Consider the following 25,552-nt stretch of genomic DNA (forward strand, 5'->3'; position numbering starts at 1 on the left):
TTTAATTAAAGTATTATTGCTATTATTATGTAAAGCAGAAAGAAACTTCTGAAAAATAGCTGAGTGATACATTTAAGAATTTTACCTAAGGAAATTTAGTATTATTTATTTATTTGAAATTTAGTATTATTTAAACTGATTAACAGTATTTGGCAATGTATTTTCATTAGCATTCTAGTATTAAAGTTAGCATTTGTTTAAAGGAGCGAGGCTAAAATTCATCCCAAAGCTTGTTTTTGTTAACTCAAATTTTCTCCGTGTTACTGCTAAACAAGTTATTGAATTTTCTCTGGGTGTCTTCTACATTGCCTTTCTTTGATTCTTGTCAGTGCAACCAGTCTAAGGTTTTACATGATAAAGGAAATCTGTGAAACTAATCCTAGAAACCTCTTTCTATTTTCTTACCTAACACCTCCAGGCACAGAGAAGACAAAATACTTCATTTGCATTCTTTAACATTAGGAACTCAGAATAAGTCTTTCAGCTGGAAATGTTATTGCATCTACATTTCCCGAAGAGAAAAAAGGTTAACAGCCCACTCAGGTTTATGTTAACTCATCCCTTTTTAGTATCCTGATCTGCACAAAGAGTGAAGAATGTGAGGCTTACCCACCCAGGCTCTTTCTTCTTTACAATCAACAAGACTCTGGAAGTGGTATCAGTGCTGATTATAGGGAAATAAAAAGAAGAAATCAAATATGCACAAAAGAAATGGAAAACACTAACAGACTTTAATCTTAGTTTTCTAGGAATAGGAAGAACATTGCCAAAATTAATAAAGAATATAGTAATTCAAATTTTTTAAAATAAAATATTTCCTCCATAAATTTGAAAAGCTTACGAGGAAAGTACAAAGATATTGCGATTTATAGTTTGTTTGTTGAAATGGTTTTTATTAAAGTAATCAATACCAAAAAACTCTTGTTTGTTCTAAGTACCTTGGTCAGAAACCTGAAACATTTAATAAAAGAAATTGAGCAATTTTCTGACTTAATGTTAGCTAAAAAGTAAAAATGGAAATCATTCAATTGCCAGATATTAAAAATAGAAAGTGTTCTATTGCTGCAATGCTCACTCCCCATCAGTGTGGGAGAAACAAGGTTTTATATTTAACTGTAATATATTCCTTAAGATATACTTAAGTAGGAAACTTGACTTCTGCCCACAGTTACAGTGTGGAAAGTTACCACTGTTCTCTTTCCCTAAACACTGTACATAGCTATCATCTGGAAATAATAGTATTACTTCAGTGCATTGTGCCAGTAGACACTTAATATGGAATATACATTAGATTAAATGACATCCAGATCCCAGTAATACTGAAAGAAAAAGACACAGGTTCCTTTCGTTAAACCAAGTCATAGCATATAGTGTACAATAAATTAAATACAGTTTGTATGTCATTTGATTTTAATTGAACTCGCAATTAGCATCCCAAACAAATTTAAAAATCATGTGGGTTTATAAATTTTTATTTTTAGATTTTAAAATAATAGAACCTTTGCCCCCTTCCACTACCCATCTGCTATAGCAATTACATTCCTTTATGTTCTTATCCTAATGAATCAGCTAAATTGGGTTTTAATTTACAATGAACTGATAACAGTTAAAGAAAATGACTCCTATAAATGTAGTAGGTGAGAGGCTGAGGGCATCCTCTTCTAGGTTATTCTTTTTCTTCCTCCCTTTATTGATGCTCCACAGTCAGTGTTGGGGAAAATTAATTAGGAGTTTTATTATAGTCTTCTCTAAAGTTGTCCCCCATTGCATAGACTGAGGACTTCCAGTGCAGTGTTGACTAGTACCAGTGCACATCCTTATCCAGGAGACTGGAACTTACCCAGGATCACAAAATGACACTAGGAGTGTTTCTCCCCTCTCAGGGTTAAAAATGTTCTCCTCATCTTTTATCTTTATATATTTATTTTTGACACAGGATTTTGCTCTGTTGCCCAGGCTTGAGTGCAGTGGTGTGAACACGACTCACTGCATTCTTGACCTCCTGGGCTCAAGAAATCTTCCTGCCTTGGCCACCTATGTAGCTGGGACCATGCCTGGGTAATTTTTTAATTTTTTTTGTAGAAACAGGGTCCTGCTATGTTGTCCAGGCTGATCTTGAACTCCTGTGCTTTACTTTTTATTATTTTTATTATTTTTTTTTTTGAGACAGAGTGTCGCTTTGTTGCACAGTGGTGTGATCTTGGCTTACTGCAACCTCTGTCTCCCGGGTTCAATAGATTCTCCTGCCTCAGCTCCTGAGTTGCTGGGATTACAGGAGCACGCCACCATGCCCAGATAATTTTTGTAGTTTTAGTAGAGATGGTTTCACCATGTTGGTCAGGCTGGTCTCAAACTCTTGACCTCAGGTGATCCAGGCACCCTCGCCTCCCAAAGTGCTGAGATTACAGGTGTGAGCCACTGTGCCCAGCCCTTGCCTTTTATTCTTAATGATTATTGTTTAAAGTACACTGAGTTCAGGTTAAAAAGCAACCACCAAAGTAGATTTTAACACCTAAAAGCTGGGAGAAGGGGCCATTCTTGTACGCAGTAACTCTTTGGAGTTCAGGTACTAACATGCCCCATATTTCATCCCGGTGCTAAACTGAACTTGTTTTCCAATAAAAAAAAAAAAAAAAAGTCTGAGTAATATTGCATAGGAGTACCAGAAATGGCCTTGCTGGAAACCCAAACTATTCACATTCAATAAGAAATCTGTTTGTAGGTGTGTCTGCCCATTTACAGAACAGCGTATGGCTCCTGGCACTCAATACGCAGTGTTGCACAGCTTGCCACAGGAGCCTAAAGTGGAGGTCGTAAAAGGTAAGGAAGAAAGAGGGAGGAGTATGAGTTGTTCAGTATTCATTTGCTTCTCATTTCATCACTGATTTGATGGTACCCAGGCCTTTCAGAGCCGGTCTCCGTAATACTGGTACAGGTGGCCTGATGTTCTGTTGCTCAGATAGTGTAGTCTCGTCTCATCTGTGATTTCAGCAGCACTCATGGCAATGGGAACATTCTTTTTCTTTGCAACCCAGGAGTAAGATTGAATCTCTGATTAAAGAGCAAAGCTTGAGTGTTTTGGACACGGTGATGCTGCAGAGGTGGGTTCCTGTTCTGGCTGTCCATGTCCAAATGTTTTCATACTTTGCAGTTGCCACATTTTTTTTTTTTTTTGAGACGGAATTTCGCTCTCGTTACCCAGGCTGGAGTGCAATGGCATAATCTCGGCTCACTGCAACCCCCACCTCCCGGCTCAAGTGATTCTCCTGCCTCAGCCTTCTAAGTAGCTGGGATTACAGGCACACATCACCACGCCTGGCTATTTTTTATATTTTTATTAGAGACAGGGTTTCACCATGTTGACCAGGCTCGTCTCAAACTCCTGACCTCAGGTGATCCGCCCGCGTTGGCCTCCCAAAGTGCTGGAATTACAGGCGTGAGCCACCGTACCTGGTGTTCAGTTGCCACATTTAACCTTTAGTGCTAGTAAACATTTCACCATGGTTCACTTTGTACAAAATGAGAATCTTTATTGAAGCATCCCAGCCAAACATAAGAATGTACTTAAAAAAAAATTTTTTTTTTTTAAGCCTAAAGTCCCTGGAAGAGGCTGGCAAACTGGCTTCAGAAACACTTCACTGGGCATGGAGCTGCTGAAGCCGCTCCTAGTCCGTGTGTTGATTTCACTCCTATAAGTTGGTGGCTACTCTGAAATAGTTGTCAAAATTTTTATTGTAAAGTAAAAGGCAGTTACAGGAGAACTATACAAAAAAAATGTGTGGCTTAATGAACTATTATAGGGTGAACAATTTTGAAATCATGAAATAGATCCAGATGCAGATGTTTACCCAGAATCCTGGAAGGCCTGGCCATGTGACGCATCTCAGTGCTAACCTCCGGCCTCTCTCTAAACATACCCATTCCTTTGGCTTTTATAGTAATCATTTTTTTGCATTAAAAAATAATTTTATTGTCCAAATGTGCCACCTTGGACACAGTATTTAAGTTTTGTCCATTTATTTTTAAATTCGGTAAGTTTTTAAAATATTAGTCTATAGGCTCCCCTTGCTTCCTTTTCTTTACGACTTATCTGTTGAAGAACTTGGATGTTTGACTTACAGAGTTCCCCCAGTCTTGACTTAGCTCACTGCATGGCGATGATATAGCTCAGTGGTTTCCCCCATTCTTGGTGTTTCCTACAAATTGGCACTTGAATTCAGAGATAAGATCAGACTTGGATGTGATGCCTTTGATCAAGACTATAGGAGGCACATAATGTCTTTTTAGCTGTTTTTAAGATATAAGCAGACTTTGATGCTTACTGCCCATATCTAGTACTTTATTGGATTACAAAATTTTGGTAGTTTAATGCTAACATTTTTTTCATTAGTTAATTGGAATATATTTAGAAAGAAACACTTCTCATTTACTATTTTATTACCACTGGTACAATTCATATATGAAAAGCAAGATAAATGCTTAATTCTTTACCTTTATTTACTATTTCTTTCTTTCTTTTTTTTTTTTGAGACGGAGTCTTGCTCTGTTGCCCAGGCTGGGGCGCAGTGGCCGGATCTCAGCTCACTGCAAGCTCCGCCTCCCAGGTTTACGCCATTCTCCTACCTCAGCCTCCCGAGTAGCTGGGACTACAGGCGCCCGCCAACCCGCCCGGCTAGTTTTTTTTGCATTTTTTAGTAGAGACGGGGTTTCACCATGTTAGCCAGGATGGTCTCGATCTCCTGACCTTGTGATCCGCCCGTCTCGGCCTCCCAAAGTGCTGGGATTACAGGCTTGAGCCACCGCGCCCGGCCACTATTTCTAAAGTAATGATTGGTTCCTTATCACCCCTCGAAGTTAACCAATTCTTTTAAACAAAATCACTATGAAGTCATATCGTTGAAATTACTAGTGAACTCAAGTTGTTCCTCTTCGGTCCGTGGGGCCTAAGTTGACTCACGGGTCTTTTTGACTTGACCTCATAGTCTTCTCTAGCTTCCTTGCTATCTGATCTGACTGGACATTCCAGGCTCATGTTTTACATTTTCTGTTCCAACTTTATTTATGTATTTATGTATTTATTTATTTATTTATTTATGTGTTTATTTATGAGATTGCGTCTTGCTGTGTCGCCCAGGCTGGAGCGCAGTGGTGCGATCTCAGCTCACGGCAAGCTCTGCCGCCCGGGTTCACGCCATTCTCCTGCCTCAGCCTCCTGAGTAGCTAGGACTACAGGCGCCCGCCACCACGCCAGGCTACTTTTGTTTCTGTATTTTTAGTAGAGATGGGGTTTCACCTTGTTAGGTAGAATGGTCTCGATCTCCTGGCCTCGTAATCCACCCACCTCGGCCTCCCAAAGTGCTGGGATTACAGGCATGAGCCACAGCACCTGGCCTTCTGTTCAACTCTTTATTCAGCCATCTTTTCAAAACGCCTTGGCTGCTTCTAATGGTATTTGGAGATCACAGTTGGGGTATTAGGCATGGTCATTGCTACTGATTGGTCATTTTAAGCCTTTTTAGTTACCAGGGCTAGGAAATAAAATATACATATATATAAACAGATTTTTAACATATATGTTTTATGTTATATATGTATATTGCTTATAATACAATATGTTATCTTTATTATATTAATAAAATATAGACCATATGGCAGTATATTTACTATATAAATATGTTTATAATGCCAACCACAACCCAAAATATGGTATGTATATAAAACAAATTTATATTATAATAATCGTACTGTATTAATAACATACACATAACATTTTTCTCATATATAATATATATAGCAATATAAAAGTATAATTAAATAAAGTCTATGTTTTATGTGAGACAAAATAACTCCTGTGTTCATAGCAGTATTTTCCATTACAATTCAGAATCGCAGAACTTTAACCTCTTCTTTGTTGCCCCTGTGTATCTTCATTCTTCCGGATTTAGAATTCTGACTCTCAAGGATAGGGGAAATGACAGAATTAGACTATCTCACAGTTGCTTATTTGTCTCCTCCTGTGCTATACACAGAGCAATCTCAGGATAACAATGTTAATACCACTGCCAATATGATTACTAAAAACATTACAAGTGTGTTTGTACATAATCTTCCTCTAATATTTTAAAAAAAGTTGCACTATATCTATATTGTCAGAAAGTGTGGCTGTTATCTATAAGGTTTTTATACATACATCTCCTTAGCTTTCATTTAGTTTTAGCTCTACAAGTAACTCCTGGCTCTTTATGTTGATGTCTCGTTTGTCATTTTGGTTTCCTGAAGCTCCTTCTCTAGTACAGGAGTGGGCAAGCTTTTTCTATAAGGAGCCGGAGGGTAAATATTTTTGGCTTTGTAAGCCATATGATCTCTGCTGGTACTCATTCTTATTCTTGTAGTGAGAAAGCAATCACAGACAGTGTAAACTATGAGAATGGCTGCGTTTCAGTTTCATATAATTTTCACACGTAATGATACAGTATTTAAAAAAAAATTTGCCTCCTCCCCACCCCCAATAATTAGTAAAATCTTTTCTTGGATCATGGACTGTACAAAAACAGGCAATGAGGCTGGGCATGGTGGCTCTTGCCTGTAATCCCTGCATTTTGAGAGGCTGAGGTGGGCGGATCACTTTAGGTCAGGAGTTCAAAACCAGCATGACCAACATGGTGAAACCCCGTCTCTACTAAAAATACAAAATTAGCTGGGCCTGGTGGTGCATGCCTGTAATCCCAGCTACTTGGGAGGCTGAGGCAGGAGAATCGCTTAAACCTGGGAGGTGGAGGTTGCAGGGAGCTGAGATTGCACCATTGCACTCCAGCCTGGGCAACAAGAGTGAAACTGCCTCTCAAAACAAAAAACAAAAAAACCCAAAGCAGGCAGTGAATGGGCCAGATTTGGCCCACACACTAGTTTGCAAACCTCTGCTGTATTGGACTTCTCAGAGTTTGTGAGTTCTTGCATGTTGTTACATTTTCTCTGCCTTTTATAGTTGCACTGACTTCTATGGATTAAAATTGCTTAGCTTGACTCAGCCTGGTGGCTCATGCCTGCAATCCCACCACTTTGGGAGGCTGGGGCAGGAGGATCACTTGAAGCCAGGAGTTTCAGACTATCATAGGCAACATAGCAAGACTCCATCTCTACCCCACCAAAAAAGAAAAAAAAAATGCTGGGCATGGCAGTACACACCTGTAGTCCTAGCTACTTGGGAGGTCAAGATGGGAGGATCACTTGAGCCCAGGAGTTTGAGGCTGCAGTGAACTATAATGGCCCCCCTGCATTGCAGGCTGGGCAACAGAGCAAGACCCTCTTCCCCAAAATTAAAATAAGTAAAATTCTTAGCTCATACTTTCTTTCCTTGAGTTTCTTACTCAAAAGAGTTTATTATTCCATTTTCTTTCTTTCTTTTTTTTTTTTTTTTTTTGAGATGGAGTTTCACTCTTGTTGCCCAGGCTGGAGTGCAATGGCACGATCTCGGCTCACCGCAACCTCTGCCTCCCAGGTTCAAGCAATTCTCCTGCCTCAGCCTCCGTAGTAGCTGGGATTATAGGCATGTGCCACCACGCCCAGCTAATTTTGTATTTTCACTAGAGACGGGGTTTCTCCATGTTGGTCAGGCTGGTCTCGAACTCCTGACCTCACGTGATCCACCCACCTCGGCCTCCCAAAGTGCTGGGATTACAGGCGTGAGCCACCGTGCCCGGCTATTATTCCGTTTTCTTTTGGCACAAAATGTTGCTGTCAAAGTCTGATGATTATTTAAATTTCTCTTTTGTATAAGTTACTTTTTCCTAGTTGTTGTTGTTGTTTTTTTTTTTTCGTTTACTGAAGTATTATTACTAGCATTTTTTCTTGGTATGTTGGTCATCCTGGAATGAATTTCTCCTGTAGTGTGGTCTTTTAATATTTATTTTTTGGTTCAAGTAAATTTTCTTGAGTTATATTTTTAATATTTGCTCTTTTTTTGCTTTGGTTCTCTTCAAGGATTCCTATTATTCATATGTTGGATGTTCTTTTTTTTATCTTCAGTATTTGTCATCTTTTCCTGTATTGTTTATTCATTTTTTTATATTTAAATTAAATATTTTTATTTTCACTTTGTCTTTCTCATAAGGCATTGTCTGTTTTCCTTATTCACTCTTAAATTCTTTGTAGCTGTTTTCATTTATGGAATGATTTTCTTTTTCATTTCTAATTGTATCATGAGTTCTGTCATCTCCTTTCTGCATTTTGGAGCTTTTCTAAATCTGAATTATACTATTTTATGTTATGTGTCATTTAAAAATGTCTTTTAACTTGTTTTGAAATATTAGATGATAGGCCGGGCACGGAGGTTCATGCCTGTAATCCCAGCACTTTGGGAGGCCAAGGTGGGCGGATCATGAGACCAGGAGTTCGAGGCCAGCTTGGCCAACATAATGAAACTCTGTCTCTACTAAAAATACAGAAAAAATTAGCCGGGCGTGGTGATGCGCATCTGTAGTCCCAGCTAATTGGGAGGCTGAGGCGGGAGAATTGCTTGATCCTGGGAGGCGGAGGTTGCAGTGAGCCGAGGTTGCGCCACTGCACTCCAGCCTGGGTGACAGAGTGAGACGCCGTCTCAAAGCGGTGGCTCACGCCTGTAATCCCAGCACTTTGGGAGGCCGAGGCGGGCGGATCACAAGGTCAGGAGATCGAGACCACGGTGAAACCCCGTCTCTACTAAAAATACAAAAAATTAGCCGGGCGCGGTGGCGGGCGCCTATAGTCCCAGCTACTCGGGAGGCTGAGGCAGGAGAATGGCGGGAACCCAGGAGGCGGAGCTTGCAGTGAGCCGAGATCGCGCCACTGCACTCCAGCCTGGGCGACAGAGCGAGACTCCGTCTCAAAAAACAAACAAACAAACAAAAAAAAAGATGATAGTTTTGATCTATTGTGTTGGTATGTTTTTGTCCTGTGCTTTTCCCCCGCCACATGGATGTTATTCTGGTCCCTTTTTGTTGCGTTATAAAAACATTGTGTTGAGGCTGGGCATGGTGGCTCACACCCGTAATCCCAGAACTTTGGGAGGCCGAGGCGGGTGGATCACTTGGGGTCAGGATTTCGAGACCAGCTCGTCCGACATGGTGAAACCCTGTCTCTACAAAAAATACAAAACCTTATCAGCTGGGCATGGTGGGGGGCACCACCAAGTAGCACCTCCCAGCTACTTGGGAGGCTGAGGCAGGAGAATTGCTTGAACCCCAGAGGTGGAGGTTGCAGTGAGCCAGGATCTCCCTGCTGCAGTCCAGAGCGAGACTTTGTATCAAGACAAAAAACCAAAAAAATTGCGTTGGATTTTATGTTGATACTTTTATTTTGCTTAGTTTAATGTATAAAATTAGTTTTTCTCTACATTGCTTTTTAAAGAGCCACGTATTTTCAAATCAGTGACTCAAGTCCAAAACGTTCAAACACTTGAATAGAGATAGCAGGAAGTGGTTTATTCTGAGGTCTTGAAAAGAATGAATTAACCCTGTAATCTCCCCAGTATTCTTTTCAATGTTCCTATTGATATCACTGTATTCAGTGGGTGCTCCTTTCTATCTGCTATGTAAATTTTTGAAAGCTTTCTTTCTGACTCAGTTTATCAGATGTGCTGTATTCCCTGAACCAATCCTGGAACTGGCCTTTTCTACCAGAAACACTTTTTCCTTTTAGCATGGAATAGTATTAAAAACCACAATCTGGATCTTTTGGACAGTTCAGCTGTTTTTCCATGGCTATCTTTTTTTTTTTTTTGAGACAAGGTCTTGCTCTGTCATCCAGGCTGGAGTGCAGTGGTGCAGTCTCAGCTCACTGCAGCTTCTACCCACCGGGCTCAAGCAATCCTCCTACCTCAGCTTCCCGAGTAGTTGGGACCACATGGGACCACAGGTATACACCACCGTGACTGGCTAATTTTTATGTTTTTTGTAGAGAAAAGTTTTCGCCATGTTGCTCAGCCTGGTTTCAAACTCCTGAGCTCATGTAGCTCACCTGCCTCGGCCTCCCAAAGTGCTGAGATCACAGGCGTGACCCACTACACCTGGCCCCATGGCTGTCTTTTATTTCTGACCCTGGTTTTGTAGTTACCCAAGTAGCAACTCTTGGTGAACCTAAAATGTATACACTTTAAAATCTGAATTCATAATTAGCAATTTACTAACTTGTGATATTTCTGAGAATGAAATATGTATCATACATTGTAATTTTTACAATGATTCTTTCTGTCCTTCATTCCTGACATAAAATCTGTTGTAAATTAAATCTCATTTCCTTAACATACTGCTCAAACCCGACTCTTTTCCCCATTCTTCTATTAAAATTTTTCCAGAACCATAAAGTCACAGAATTTAGGAAATGAGTAGAATTTTGGAGCAGTGATTTCAGCTTTTCATAATTTCTTTCTCTTCCTTTGTCTTGCCATGTCGCCCATGCTGGAGTGTAGTGGCTGTTCATAAGTGCCATCGTAGCGCACAACAACTGTGAACAGTGTCTGGGCTCAAGAGATACTCCTGGCTCAGCCTCCCAAGTACCTGGGACTACAGGCACCCTTGGCTCCTAATTATTTCTTTTTAATGAATCACTTTAATGATGAAAAATGCCCACCTTTTGTAGTCATAAGACATTTGTTTGCATTCAGATATTATATGCATCATGCAAGGTAAATTTAAAAGGACCTTGAAAAGCATATTTTTGGAAACAAATTTAGTTACTATTGCATAACAGAAAACTTGCAGTGATTAAGGGAAGCTGATAATTAGATGGATAACAAAAAATACCAGGTTAACAGAAGAGTATCGAAGGTTACTAGTGGATATAATCTGGCTTTTTATTCTACATCACACCACTGCCTGGTCAAGAACTGAAAGCGTTTGAAACATGCTGCATCACACTGCAGTTGCCATATTCTCTTATCCTGACCTCATCCTTTTTGGTCACAGATTTATGGGAGCCAAGAGCCTCTAATGTTGCTCTCTCACTTTGCTTTAATTACTTTTAAAGGCCGACCTAGGGAGCACTTCCAAAAACACATTGATAAAAAGGAAGTTAAGTCATTGAAACATTTGTAGTGATCCAGCATACTACTGGCTATTTTTCTTTTGTATTGGGTGGGACAAAAAATAGTCACTAAGTACTTGATGTAAGCTTTTTTTTTTTTGATAATTTTGCATTTTTGGGTGAGTAATTTTCCTCAAATTAGAATGCACAAGAAAAATCTGGTTAATCAGTGTTCCAGGTCGTTGGGCTCCTGTTAATCAGAAGTTTTACTGTATAATCATAATGTACTTTGGATGTTCTCATTTATGTTATTTCTTCAATTCTTTGTGTGGGTACTCTGATTGCTTGATTACATCTACCTGGCATAGTCGTTTTTAAAGCAGCATTATAATAAAATTTTCCATCTTTGCAAGTAAAATGAGAGTACGGAAAGACAACTGATGGTTGAAGCATGATTGTTTCCTCTTGCCTTTACTTAGTGTTCAGCGGGTTTCAGGTTTTGGATAAAAAGAAATGAATATGATTATTGTCCTGGTCCGAAATGATTCATGTATCCACCTGGAGACATAGAGTTGAAAGAGGTGTAGGCTTACCACTATTATCTCCTCATACAGAGCAGCGCTACTTCCTACGTGCTTTACATTTTTGGGGATTTGCATAAGATTTTTTTTTCCACGAAAATAAGGTTCTACTAAAACCAAATACAAAAACATTTGATAGAGAGATACTTTATAAGCACCTCTTATGGCTGAAGGGGTTTCTTATCCAGCATCCTGCCACTTGTAACACCAGCAAATTTTAGGCATTTGAGTTCCTATAATACTATTTTAGAGTCCTGTGGACCTAGCTATCTTATTATTCTAGTGTCCTCTTTTTTTTTTTTTCTGGAGAAAGAGTCTCACTCTGTTGCCCAGGCTGGAGTGCAGTGGTGCAGTCTTGGCTCACTGCAACGTCCACTTCCCAGGTTCAAGCGATTCTCCTGCCTCAACCTCCAGAGTAGCTGGGATGACAGGCACGCACCACCCTGCCCAGCTGATTTTTGTATTTTTAGTAGAGACAGGGTTAGGAGCATCCTCATTCCCAAAGAGAAGAGGATGCAGAGGAATCTGAGTCGTTTTCCCCAGTTTATGACACTTACCTCTTGCGCTCTGTGCTATCATTTCTCCTTAGCTCTCTAGTCTTCATCAGCCTTGTATAAAAACACTCAAGTTTAACTGTTTCTTTGGATTTTCATTTCCTTACGCAGGCTCCTGTGTCACGTACAACTTATATTAAGTAAATGTGTATACTTTTTTTTTTTGGTTAATCTATCTTTTGTAATAGGTGCCCCAGCCATAAACTTAGAAAGGTAGAAGGAAAATAATAGTTTTCCTCCTGTACATTATTTAATTATTTAATCAAACTTAAAAGTCAGATATTATCCACATTGTCACTCAAAGAAATGGATGCTTTAGACTCAGGGTCTAAAAATTCCCTTTTCTTTTGTTTTGCTTTTGGGTAGGAGAGAAGCATACCTCTTGAATTTAAAGGCATTGGCTTTACTACTCATTTTCTCTGAATGGTTTCATTCACAACTTTTATTTTTATATATATTTTTTGAGATGGAGTCTCGCTCTGTCCCCAGGCTGGAGTGCAGTGGCTCCATCTCGGCCCACAGCAACTTCTGACTCCTGGGTTCAAGCAATTCTCCTGCCTCAGCCTCCCCAGTAACTGGGATTACAGGTGTGTGCCACTACACCCAGCTAATTTTTTGTATTTTTAGTAGAGATGGGGTTTCACCATGTTGGTCAGGATGGTCTCGATCTCCTGACCTCGTGATCCGTCCTCCTCAGCCTCCCGAAGTGTTGGGATTACAGGCGTGAGCCACCGCACCTGGACTGCCATTCACAATTTTTAATTCCATCCTGTATGTGATGCCTTTAAAAATCTGTAGTTTGGCTGGGCGCAGTGGCTCATGCCTGTAATCCCAGCACTTTGGAAGGCCGAGGTGGGCAGATCATGAGGTCAAGAGGTTGAGATCATCCTGGCCAATATGGTAAAACCTCGTCTCTACTAAAAGTATAAAAATTAGCTGGACGTGGTGGCATGTGCCTGTAGTCCCAGCTACTTGGGAGGCTGAGGCAGGAGAATCGCTTGAACCCTGGAGATGGAGGTTGCAGTGAGCCAAGATTGTGCCATTGCACTCCAGCCTGAGACAGAGTGAAACTCTGTCTCAAAAAAGATAAAATCTGTATTTCAGCCTGGACTTGTCTGATCACTTCTATACTTCTCTATCTGCCTCCTTAACATGAATACTTGACTATTGTGAGGCACCTCAGCTCAGCGTGTGCAAAGTTGGAGTCATCATCTCACCTCCTAAATATTTATCTCCTTGTATATTCCTTGTGTTTATTCCTTGTTCAACTTCCACTTGCTGCTCAGGGTGGGGTTAATCCTCCTGGTCACGATGGCCAGGAGAGCACTCCAAGCACCAGGCTACTCAGCTGCCCTGGTCACCAGGAGAATGAACCTTTTTTCCCAAGTCAGGATTCTTTGCAGGTAGCAATGCTAACATGGAATGAACATGTGACGTAAAAGTGATATATAAATATGCGATTTATTGTTTATACCAACTCTGACAAAGGTCGTAGGGCAATCAGCAGTTAGGCGCCTTCCTCGAGGAAGGCCTGCATATAGGTCTGGTTTTTCCCATTTTATATTTACCTTCAGTTCTTTATGAAATGACTTCATCCTTTATCTCAGCAAACACCCCCATTACTTTTCTAGACCATGCCCTGTGGTGGAGCTGATGGCATCATATTTTGTTCTGTCTCTAGATCTATTTAAGTCATTAGCATTTTTTTTATTAGAGTGGCATGAACAGCGAGGTAGATCCGTTGTCAAGGTACTCAGTGTGGTCTCTGCAGAGTGGTTTGGATTGAAACTGGACCTCTACCCAGTTAAATTCCCGCTGGATTCTTGACTCATCTTTTGTAGTCACAAGGATGTAAACATGTTGTACTTTTTTTTATCTATTTCTCTGAGGTGTCAGTGATCTGTTCACGTTTCCTGGAAATTATTGATATCCTGTTATCTTCATCCATGTTATCTCCTATGTTTAGCTCAGAGCCTGGCGCAGAATTGGTATTCAGTAAATATGGATATTTGTGTTATACTAGGCACTATGCTGCAGGCTGTTGAAAACACAGAGATTTATAAGGTGTTTAGGGGTGACCTTACTGGCTAGATTAGGTGGCGTAGGACGTTATATACAAATACAGTGTCATAGAGTGGCTTTTCGGAGGTGCACTGTTTATACCTAGCAGGAGTTCTTCAGTGCTGTCCGTTGTTTTCATTTGACTTTGTTGCATGCATCTATCCACACATGTACTATATGCAATATAGTATTTTAATGTGTTGGCTCAAAGACTGTTGTTTCTGCAAGAAAAATAGTTAGAAAATACACATATGGGCTTTTCTTTTTATAAATTGTGACTGCACATCATGCTCTGTAATGTTCTTGTTATAAATTTTGACTTGTTTTTCTCCACAGGCAGCAGAAGATGTCATTTTCATTGGACCTGACACACATGCTATTCAAGCCATGGGTGACAAGATTGAAAGTAAATTATTAGCTAAGAAAGCAGAAGTTAATACAATCCCTGGCTTTGATGGAGTAGTCAAGGTGAGAAGCTATTTTAACTTTTATTGTATATGTCTTTAAGCATTTTGTCAAAAGTATAAGATAAAATGTAACTATTGCTTTTTTGGGATATATTTATACACACACACATATATATACACACACATACATACATGTATGTATGTTTAAAAAATCAGTGTTTTTACATTTATTTATTTATTTATTTATTTGAGGTGGAAGCTTGCTCTTGTCACCCAGGCTGGAGTGCAATGATGTAATCTCGGTTCACTGCAACCTCCACCGCCAGGGTTCAAGTGATTCTCCTGCTTCAACCTCCGGAGTAGCTGGGATTGCAGGCGCCTGCCACCATGCCCAGCTAATTTTTGTATTTTTAGTAGAGACAGAGTTTCACCATGTTGGCCAGGCTGGTCTTGAACTCCTGACCCCAGGTGATCTGCCTGCCTCGTCCTCCCGGGTGCTGGGATTACAGGTGTGAGCCACCACATCTGGCCAAAAATCAGTGTTTTAAACTGGATTATTTTATTATTTTTAGAGATAGGGGTCTCACTCTTCTGCCTAGGCTGGAGTGCAGTGGTGCAATCATAGCTCACTGTAACCTTGAACTCCTTGGCTCAAATGATCCTCTCGCCATGACTCAAGAATCCCTCCTTCTTTAGCCTCTCAAGGGGCTAGTACTGCAGGCACACACCACCACACCTGACTAATTATTTTTATTTTGTAGAGATGAGGGTCTCACTGTGTTGCCCAGGCTGGTCTCAAACTCCCGGGCTGAAGTGATTCTCCCGCCTTGGCCTTCTGAAGTATTGGGATTACAGGTGTGAGCCATTGCGCCTGGCCAACTTGTATTATTTTAAATAGCATAAGTTTGAGTGAGAAACTGTTTGAGCATTGTATTCAGTGAATCAGCAGTGACTCAGACTTTCATAGGAAAAAGCTTGGTGATCAAAAATTGTATTGTCAGATCTCTGGATTGCATTTAATAGTGGTATGTGTTTCATGTGTTAAATATTATGAGTTTCTCTATATATCTTTATCTTGAGCTTCTCTCCATGTGTATAATATGTAAATTAGAATCATGTTTCTGGTGAAAGTGGTATAGCTATAGGTAATTGTACATTGCAAACATTTAGCAAGAGCCTTCTGCAACTGAAGGCTTCTGAGGGAGAAATGCAGAAATTGAAGTATGCAATTTCCCCTTTTCCCATGAAAAATTATTCTATTTTTTTTCTAGTTAGAAGAGAGTCCTCATGTAGAGTTTTAACCTTGTGATTTGAGTTAGCCTGCAGGAACTCTTCATTTCAGCATTTCTTGTTGTTACTTTTGGCATTCTGTGTTGGGCTGTTCTTCATTGTGCAAGATCATTTTGTGCATTAGAGGACAATTAGAAAACTTGGCCCCTGGTTAATAAATATCCTCAGCTTCTTGCCCATATTTACCTATATTTACTTTTATCTACATTTATCCATGTCGCTTCTTCCCCCTTGGTACAAGGAGGAGGTGTTCCACATCCTCTGGAAAGCCAGTTTCTCCTCCTATTTTCCAAATGTATTCTTTATAGCCTTCACAGGCTATGGTTTTACTGATTATCTTTTCTCTCTTCTGTGTCTTAAAATTCTCATCTTTTAGCTCCTTTCTGTTATCATTGCTATTAAAAATGCTCAGTGAACAAATGTATTGTTCACTCAGTTGTGTGGGAAGGATGTGGTGATGAGACACACGTGATCTGCGCATCATAGTGCTCACAGTTTAGTGGGAAAGAAACAAGCATTTCTTCCATTCATACAGCACCATCACCCCTCTCACTCCACAGCTAGTTGCCACCTTCTTTCTCTCTTCCCTTTCAGTGCCAAAGCTCTTAGAATTGCCCTTCCTCACTTTCATTTCTGTATCTTTCACTTTATCTTTAAATTTGCCATCTAGCTTCTTTCCTCATTCCTACTGAATTTCTCTTGCAAAGCTACCAGCAACCTCTTCCCTTTGTTAAATCCAGTATATAAGCTTGAATTCTGATCTTATATCAATCTCTGAGCAGCATTTGAGTCTCTTGGTCAGTCCATACTTCCCTCTGAGATATTCACTTCTGGCACATTACTCAGTTCTAGTTTTTGTGTTTTTTGGCTCGTTTGAATGCCCCTTCTTAGATTCCTCCCGATTGTTCTTCCTATCTTTGTTCCTTAAATGGGGGTTTTTATTCTGGGTCCTGAGTAGGACATTTCCTCTTTTTATTGTGCTAACTTGCCCTGGACAATCTTACTTTTTTTCATAGCATTAATTGCCACCTTTTCTTTCTTTTATTATTATTATTATTATTATTATTTGAGGCACGGTCTTGTTCTGTCACCCAAGCTAGAGTGCGGTGGCACAGTCACGGCTCACTGCAACCTCAACCTCCTGGGCTCAAGTGCTCCTCCCTCCCACGTCAGCTGCTTGAATAGGTGGGACTATAGATGTGTGCCACCACACCTGCCTACTTTTTATCTTTTGTAGAGACGGTGGTTTCACTGTGTTGCCCAGACTGGTTTCAAACTCCTGGGCTCAAGCAGTCCTTCTCCTTGGCCTCCCGAAATGCTGGGATTACAGATGTGAGCCACTGCGCGCAGCCCTTCCGTATACTCTAAATCATCTCTAGATTACTTATAATACCTAATACAATGTAAATGCTATGTAAATAGTTGTCCCACTGTGTTTTAAAATTTGCAGTAGTTTTATTTTTCCTTCTTTCCTTCCTTCCTTCTTTCCTTTCTTCCTTCCTTTTTTTTTTTTTTTTTTTTTTTTTTTCTGAGTATTTTCCATCTGTGGTTGGTTTAATCTGTGGTTACAGAACCCAAGGATATAGAGGGCCAAGTGCATGTTTAGCAGACCATCTAAGGAAGTGGCAGGACACGTCTTGTTGCTATCCTGGAGAAGAGCAAAGCATATTAGGCAGAAAGAATAACAAGTGCAAGATTGTTGGTTGAGATTGAAGTGTACCTGATACTGAATAAACACCAAGGAAGCATGTGATTGGAATCATCAAGAGAGAGACAATTTAGAGATAAGGGAAAAAAAAAGATAATGGTATAGTAGGGAGCTTAGATTTTTAGGGCCTTAAAGGCCATTTTAGTATTAGGTAAATGCCTCCTTCCTACACTGGAGTGCAACCTTCTGATGGCAGTGATGCTGCTCTCTTTATTACTGTATCACATGCGCATGGTGCCTAGCATATTGTCAGTGCTTAGTCAGTGCTCACTAAGTATTTGTTGAATAAATAATATTCTAGGAGGTACATTTTATACATAATACCTATTTAATACACATTGTCTGCCATTTAGTACATATTGATTAGTCACATTTATTAAATACCAAAAGAAACCAAAAACCAAGAGAAAAAAAAAAAGACAGTAGAAACAGATCCACATATGCTTTAGATATTGGAATTGGCTGAGATAACTACGATTTATATGTTAAAGAAATCCGAGGAAAATATGGAGAAAATAGATAAGTATATAAAGAATTTCATCCAGGCGCGGTGGCTCACGCCTGTAATCCCAGCACTTTGGGAGGCCGAGGTGGGCAGGTCACCTGAGGTCAGGAGTTCGAGATCAGCCTGGTCAACATGGCAAAACCCTGTCTCTACTGAAAATACAAAAATTATTCGAGTGTTGTGGCAGGTGCCTGTAATCCCAGCTACTCGGGAGGCTGAGGCCTGAGAATCGCTTGAACCTGGGAGGTGGAGGTTGCACTGAGCCAAGATCACACCATTGCACTCCAGCCTGGGCAAGAAGAGTAGAAGTCTGTCTCAAAAAAGAAAAGAAAAGAAAAGAATTTCACAAGAGAATTTGAGTCTATTTTAAAAATTAAATACAAGACTGGGCGCAGTGGCTTATGCCTTTAATCCCAGCACTTTGGGAGGCCGAGGCGGGTGGATCATGAGGTCAGGAGTTCAAGACCAGCCTGGCCAGCATGATGAAACCCCGTCTCTACTAAAAATACAAAAATTAGCCAGACATGGTAGTGCGTGCCTGTAATCCCAGCCACTCGGGAGGCTGAGTAGGAGAATCGCTTGACCCCAGGAGGTGGAGGTTGCAGTGAGCCAAGATCGTGCCACTGCACTCCAGCCTGGGTGACAGAGCGAGACTCTGTCTCAAAAAAAAAAAAAGAAATTCTTTAACTGCAAATATGTGAAGATAAGGACTTTAGATAGACTTAACATTGGACTCAACCAAGCAAAATATAAATATAGTATCCATGTTATAGCATGTATCAGATTTTTTTTCTTTTTTTGTGGCTGAGTGATAGTCTATTGTATGAGTATACCACTTTAAAAAAATCCACCTGAGGTCAGGAGTTCGAGATCAGCCTGGCGAACATGGCGAAAACCCGTCTCTACTAAAAATACAAAAAAATTAGCCGGGCATGGTGGCAGGCGCCTGTAATCTCAGCTACTTGGGAGGCTAAGGCAGGAGAATCGCTAGAACACTGGGGGCAGAGGTTGCAGTGAGCTGAGATGGCGCCACTGCACTCCAGCCTGGGCAACAGAATAAGACTCTGTCTCAAAAAAAAAAAAAAAAAAAAAAAAATTCCATTCATTGGTTGAAAGACATTTGGGTTGCATTTTCACCATTGCAATTAGTATTGCTACAAACATTTGTATGCAAGTATTTGCTTATATATTTGTTTGTTTGTTTTGAGATGGAGTTTCACTCTTGTTGCCCAGGCTGGAGTGTAGTGGCGTGATCTTGACTCACTGCAACCTCTGCCAAGTTCAAGTGATTCTCCTGCCTCAGCCTCCCAAGTAGCTGGAATTAGAGGCACCCACCACCATGTCTATGTCTGGCTAATTTTTTTTTTTGTATTTAGTAGAGACAGGGTTTCACCATGTTAGTCAGGCTGGTCTCAAACTCCTGACCTCAGGTTATCCACCCACCTTGGCCTCCCAAAGTGCTGGGATTACAGGTGTGTGCCACTGCACCCAGCCATATGTCTGTTTTTAAGTTATTTGGGGTATGTACCCAGGAGTGGAATTCCTGGGTCATGTGGTAATTCTATGTTTATCTTTTTGAGGAACTGTCAGGCATCCAAACCTTTATCTACTCCCTTCCTCTTGTATAATCCACTCCTCTTCAATTTGAGTAGAACCTGTGAATTGCTTCTCTAATTAATAGAATATGGCAAAGGTGATGTCATGTTACTCCCTTAATTAGGTTGCATTATATGGCAAAAGTGATGGGATGTCACTGCATTCAATCACATTATGTGGCAAAGTGGTTGGGTGTCACTCCTGTGATTATGTTTCATTATATAATACTTGATCTTAACAGACTAGAGAACAAGATTCGTTTTGCTGGCTTGATAAAGTAAGCAGCCATATTGAGGAAGCCTGCTTGGCAGTGGATGGTGGGCAGATTCTAAGAATCTATGTAAGGGCAATCTCTACCCAAGAGCCAGCAAAAGGCTGGAGTCCTTCCTCACGCAGCTACAAGGACATAATTCTGCCAACTACCTGAATGAGCTTGGCAGCAAATTTCTCCCCGTTTGAGTCTCCAGTGACAATGTAGCCTGGTTCACTCCCTGATTGCAGCCTTGCAAACCCTGAGCAGTGTATGATGAAATTATTATTATTATTTCCTTATGAGGTATTTTCCTCTTTACCTTTTTGTTTTAGACATTTGTGTGAATTTGGGTAGGGGTTTGGATGTGTCATTATGAACCTTGATCTACTCAGCCTGAATATTTCTACCAGTATAATTATATATTTTTTTGACAAGGAATCTTGCCTTTTTTGTATCTTCAATTTGTACTTGATTTATTCACAAGAATACTAATGCATCACTGTCCAAATTATTTCTGGCTTGATGATGAATGGTGGAGTCCTCAAGAGTTCAAGGACGAGACCATCAGGAGAGCATTTGATACGGAAATTCTGTTTACATAGGAGATTTTTCCTTATGAAATTAATGGATGTAGTATCTCATAGGAAGGGAATGTTTCTTGGCTAAAGGTCCAAAGGTGACCGTTGTGTGCTGGGACGTGGGAAATGTGACAGTTATTATCGATATCTATCAACCGAGTAGTTTGTTGATTCCGAGGGAGAGCTTGTGGAACAATGGCAGGAATTAAGGTAAATATTGTGCCACCCATATCAATAAATTTTTTACTTGTTTCTCCACTAATAATTAGTGAAAATTCTTCTTGTGAGTTGAAGAGTAAAAGGAGAAATGGGTGCTTGATTTGCTGTTAGAACGTTGCCTACTATCATTTTTTCCCCCATTCTCTTGAATAAAACAACAATTATTTTTCCATTGTAATTTCTTCTTACAATGTCTCAGGTGTCTTTATCAAAAGACTGGTGTTTAATTTTTGGAGTGGGAGCATCTAGTTTTATCTTCAAGTGTGTCATCTTATTCTGGGTCTTATACTGCCTTTGTTTTCAGGCTCTTTTGAATGTGTAATATGGAGTTGTGTTGTTTGACTGTGGTGCCTTCCCAGCCAATTTTTGCTTGTTTATAACATTTTCTGTTTCTGGCCTAAGGCTGCTCACAAGAAGTGAGGAAGGAGCTGGGGTCACAATTACTTCAGGGCTTACTCCTGAATGCTAACTGAAGGTAGTAACCCACCCTGGAAGTCTCCGAGGGGCTTATCCTTCCTCTGCCAGCACAACTGGATTAGAGTTACCTGTTTTCACAGGAAAGATTTTGGTGATAGCCTTCAAAAGACCTTGTCCAATATCTACAGTTTCTTTTTTTTCTTTTTTCTTTTTTTTTTTTTTTTGAGACGGAGTCTCTTTCTGTCACCCAGGCTGGAGTGCAGTGGTGCAGTCTTGGCTCACTGCAACCTCTACTTCCCAGGTTGAAGTGGTTCTCCTGCCCCAGCCTCCCAAGTAGCTGGGACCACAGGTGTGCACCACCATGCCCGGCTACTTTTTTTTTTGTATTTCTAGTAGAGACTGTATTTCACCATGTTGGCCAGGTCTTGAACTCCTGACCTCAAGTGATCCACCTGCCTTGGCCTCCCAAAGTGTTGGGATTACAGGCGTGTGCCACCACACCCAGTCATTCAGTTTTTCTAAACCCCACCGGCTTTCTGTGCGTTTGGGGTCTGAAGTCACTCAGGATATTTCTCATTTCCCCTTTCTAATAGGTCTTCCTATTTCCCTCTCCCTGTTCCCCACTTTGTAACTATCCTTGGTGAAATGATGCCCTTTAGAAAGAGAAGACGGTGAATTTCCATTACATATTTAATGCATTTAAAGAGCAGAAGTCTGACTCTGAGAGACCACAGACTTAGTCTGAGCCAAACTCATGGGAGTCTCCTAATGGCATATTGAATATGTTGTTTGTGCACCTCATGAATTGGGCTCACAACCTAATCGTTGGCCGTCTCTAACTGCAAACCTGACAGTGCCTTGTCGGTTTAAGATTTGGAAGGACTGTATCTCCTAGGCCCAGACTTCCATGGACAAAGCAAGTCAAGACAGAGGAAAGTACTCCAGGTTCCCAGGTAAATTGTGTTCTATTGGGATGGTGATCTGCTGAAACCTTCTGAACTCACTGGCTTCTAGAGTCAACATGAAGATGGGCTTATGAAACCTGTGCATGTCTTCTTTCAGGTGAACTTTGACTTACGGACTTAGAACAAAAAATGTTGAGGACATTATGTTAGTAGTATGGGAGGTTTCTTCCAATATTAAACATTTTCAAATGTGATCAGAAATTCAGCGGGTCTTTATTCCTACAGTTCTTGAAAAGGAAATTGGAGCTCTACCCAGTGTGAGACTCATCTCACCATTGTGGGTGGGGAGACCCCCGAGGGGGTCGCTCAGTGGGCCTCAGAGAAGCATGCAGATGCCAAGTCTAGGATCTTGAACTGTGGCTTTTAGTGGGCCTGGAACGTGTCTCTGTGGGTAATACACGTGGTTTTGCTTGTTCAACAGGTTATTTTGGTTATCTCCTTAGGAGGCTGCATCTGAATTTGCAGCCTCTGTTCTAGTAAATTTGGAAAATATGGAAAGGTAGAAAGGAGAAAAGAAATCTCATCTTCTCAGTTTTTTTCCTTGTATGCATTAGATGATTTGTAACATCCTATTACACTCTCAAATCATGATTGATTCTCATTGTCTGCACTAATGATTGTTTCTGAATTTGTGACGCCACAACTGAACCTGCAGGTTATAGTTTTCAGATAAGCATTTAAAAATAATTTTAAAGGAATGTTCTTTTGTTACCCTGGGAAATATTTTTCTTTTTTTGAGATGGAGTCTCTCCCTGGAGTGCAGTGGTGTGATCTCAGCTCACTGCAACTTGTGCGTGCCGGGTTCAAGCAATTCTCCTGTCTCAGCCTCCCGAGTAACTGGGATTACAGGCATGCATCACCATGTCCAGCTGATTTTTCATTTCATTTCATTTCAGAGATGGGGTTTCACCATGTTGGCCAGGCTGGTTTCAACCTCCTGACCTCAAGTGATCCACCTGCCTCGGCCCCCAGAGTGCTAGGATTGTAGGTGTCCAGGTGTGAGCCACTGCGCCTGGTGGAAATAATTTTTTTGAGACAGACTGTCACTCTGTTGCCCAGGCTGGAGTACAGTGGCACAGTCTCGGCTCACTCCATCCCCGCCCCCCTGGGTTCAAGTGATTCTTGTGCCTCCATCTCCGGAGTAGCTGGGATTACGGACATGCGCCACCATACCCGGCTAATTTTTGTATTTTTAGTAATTAGTAATTTTTTAGTAATTTTTGTATTTTTAGTAGAGATGAGGTTTCGCCATGTTGGCCAGGCTGGTCTTGAACTCCTGGGCTTGGGTGATCCGCCCTCCTCAGCCTCCCAAAGTGTTGGGATTAGAGGTGTGAGCCGCCATGCCCGACCGGAAATAATTTTTAATACTAATTTTATTTTTAGTTTGTTTTTATTTCTAATACAAGAGGCTGTACATATTTTTCTTTTATATTTGGCTATTAGTTTAGGTTTCTGGTATAGTGACTCCACATTCACTTGGAGCTACACTGTTCACATTTATTATTTTAGAGTCATTGAGTATAAGATTACTTTTGAGGATATCTATGCAGATAGAAGTTTGCTGATGGAAATTAATAGTACCGAATTTTGGAATATCTTGTGTTTTTAGCAACTGTGTTAGCAACAGTTTTTCATTGGCAGAGTGCATATGCCAATTATAGGTAATTCTATCTTTTAAAAAATGTTTAGTGTTTTTAAAATTAGTCTACAGTATTTTTAAGACTAAATTATTTTCCTTGGTGACTATAGTCTACTTTTTTTGCCCAAGTAGTTTCCACCAGTTATGATGCAATTTTAGTTTGTTACATTTCTCCTTCAAACCTCTGTTCCTTTCTTATTTGAACATTTAGGATGTTACATGGAGACAGTTTACCCATACTCCTTTAAAGCACTGTGTGCAGTACTTCATTGGTCTTCTGCATCTGTTTTCTTTATGGCTTATTAATCTGTCCTTGAATCATCCTTTTCCTTAGAGAGAAATTAATGTTTTAAAATGTAATTCTGAAGTAATCATTTGGTTTCAAGTATTTCCCTTTAACAAATTTCGTTTTATGCAACATTTCATTACCTTGATCTCAGGAACTTGAGAGCAGAGTGAAAGGCATGCACATAAAGATACTGGAGACAGGAATTGGGATCCCAGCTCTTTTTTTTTTTTTTTAAGGCAATGAATAACATGCCACAGATCCTGATTTCAAAGAGCTTAAAGCATTCTTCGGGAGGACTGCAAGTATTCAGGCAATTGACTACGTTTTGATAATGCTAAGCTCAAGGTGCAGGGGCCCATGTAGGATGGGCATGTAACCTAGTTTTAGGGTATCATTGCAGATTTTCCACTGGAAATGATAGCTAAGTAAAACCTGAAATCTGAGTAGTAGTGAGTTAGCTGAAAAGTGAGATTGATGATGGACACAGCTCTAATGTCAGTGAAAACATCTTATTGCAAAAGCCTGGAGGTGAGAGACAGTGAGAACTCTGGAAAACTGCAGATTTGTGGTATGAGGGGCAGCGGTTAGAAAGGGAGCTAGAGAGAAAGTTAGGATCCAGATATGTGTGGGCTTTAATGTGATGCAACTTATTTCTTGTGGTTTTGGGAGCCTCTGAATAATTTCATGCAGAAGAGTTAACATGACAGAAATGTGGCATTAGAAAACTCATTTTGGTTTGTTGTGTGGAAAATAGATTGGAGCAGAGCAAAACTTGAAGTTGGTAAACAAATTAGGATCCTCTTCTAATCCAGGATAGAAACGGCAGACCCCTAAAATAAAGTATTGTATGCAACAAAGTAGATGGTGTTGAGGAAGACGGTGTAAATGGAATCCATGGGATTATGTGATCTGTTCAACGTCAGGTATGAAGCGGAGGGAAGGATCATTGATGATTATTTTACTGCATTTGGTTGTAATACCTATCAGCACACCAGTTTCGGAAGAAATTCATTTAATGTCTTGTAGTTCTAATTGTTCGTTAAGAGGAAATAGGCCGGGCGCGGTGGCTCACGCCTGTAATCCCAGCACTTTGGGAGGCCGAGGTGGGCGGATTACGGGGTCAGGAGATCGAGACCATCCTGGCTAACACAGTGAAACCCCATCTCTACTAAAAATGCAAAAAAAATTAGCCGGGCGTGGTGGCAGGCGCTTGTAGTCCCAGCTACTCGGGAGGCTGAGGCAGGAGAATGGCGTGAACCCAGGAGGCGGAGCTTGCAGTGAGCAGAGATCGCGCCACTTCTCTCCAGCCTGGGCAACACAGTGAGACTCCATCTGGAAAAAAAAAAAAAAAACAAAACAGAGAGGAAATAGTAATACCCATTTACACCACAGAACAGAGTATGGTCATGTATTTGAATGAGTTTTGTAAATTAGGCAGTGTAGATTTAAAATAGTAATTTTTTTTTTTATCACCGAATTAGCCAGATTTTAA

At 40.5% G+C, this 25,552-nt stretch overlaps 1 protein-coding gene across 3 annotated transcripts in view; it reads left to right on the top strand.

Moving 5' to 3' along the window:
* Positions 1–25,552, top strand: part of PCCA (propionyl-CoA carboxylase subunit alpha) — a 438,112-nt gene that overhangs the window by 103,745 nt on the left and 308,815 nt on the right. For all 3 annotated transcript variants that reach the window (XM_050765975.1, XM_050765974.1, XM_050765976.1), the window contains one exon: positions 14,531–14,662. In XM_050765975.1, the coding sequence (XP_050621932.1) occupies positions 14,531–14,662 (132 nt within the window). The remainder of the gene's footprint in view (positions 1–14,530; positions 14,663–25,552) is intronic.

The sequence above is a fragment of the Macaca thibetana genome, chromosome 17 (genome assembly GCF_024542745.1).
Source record: "Macaca thibetana thibetana isolate TM-01 chromosome 17, ASM2454274v1, whole genome shotgun sequence".
NCBI lineage: Eukaryota > Metazoa > Chordata > Mammalia > Primates > Cercopithecidae > Macaca > Macaca thibetana.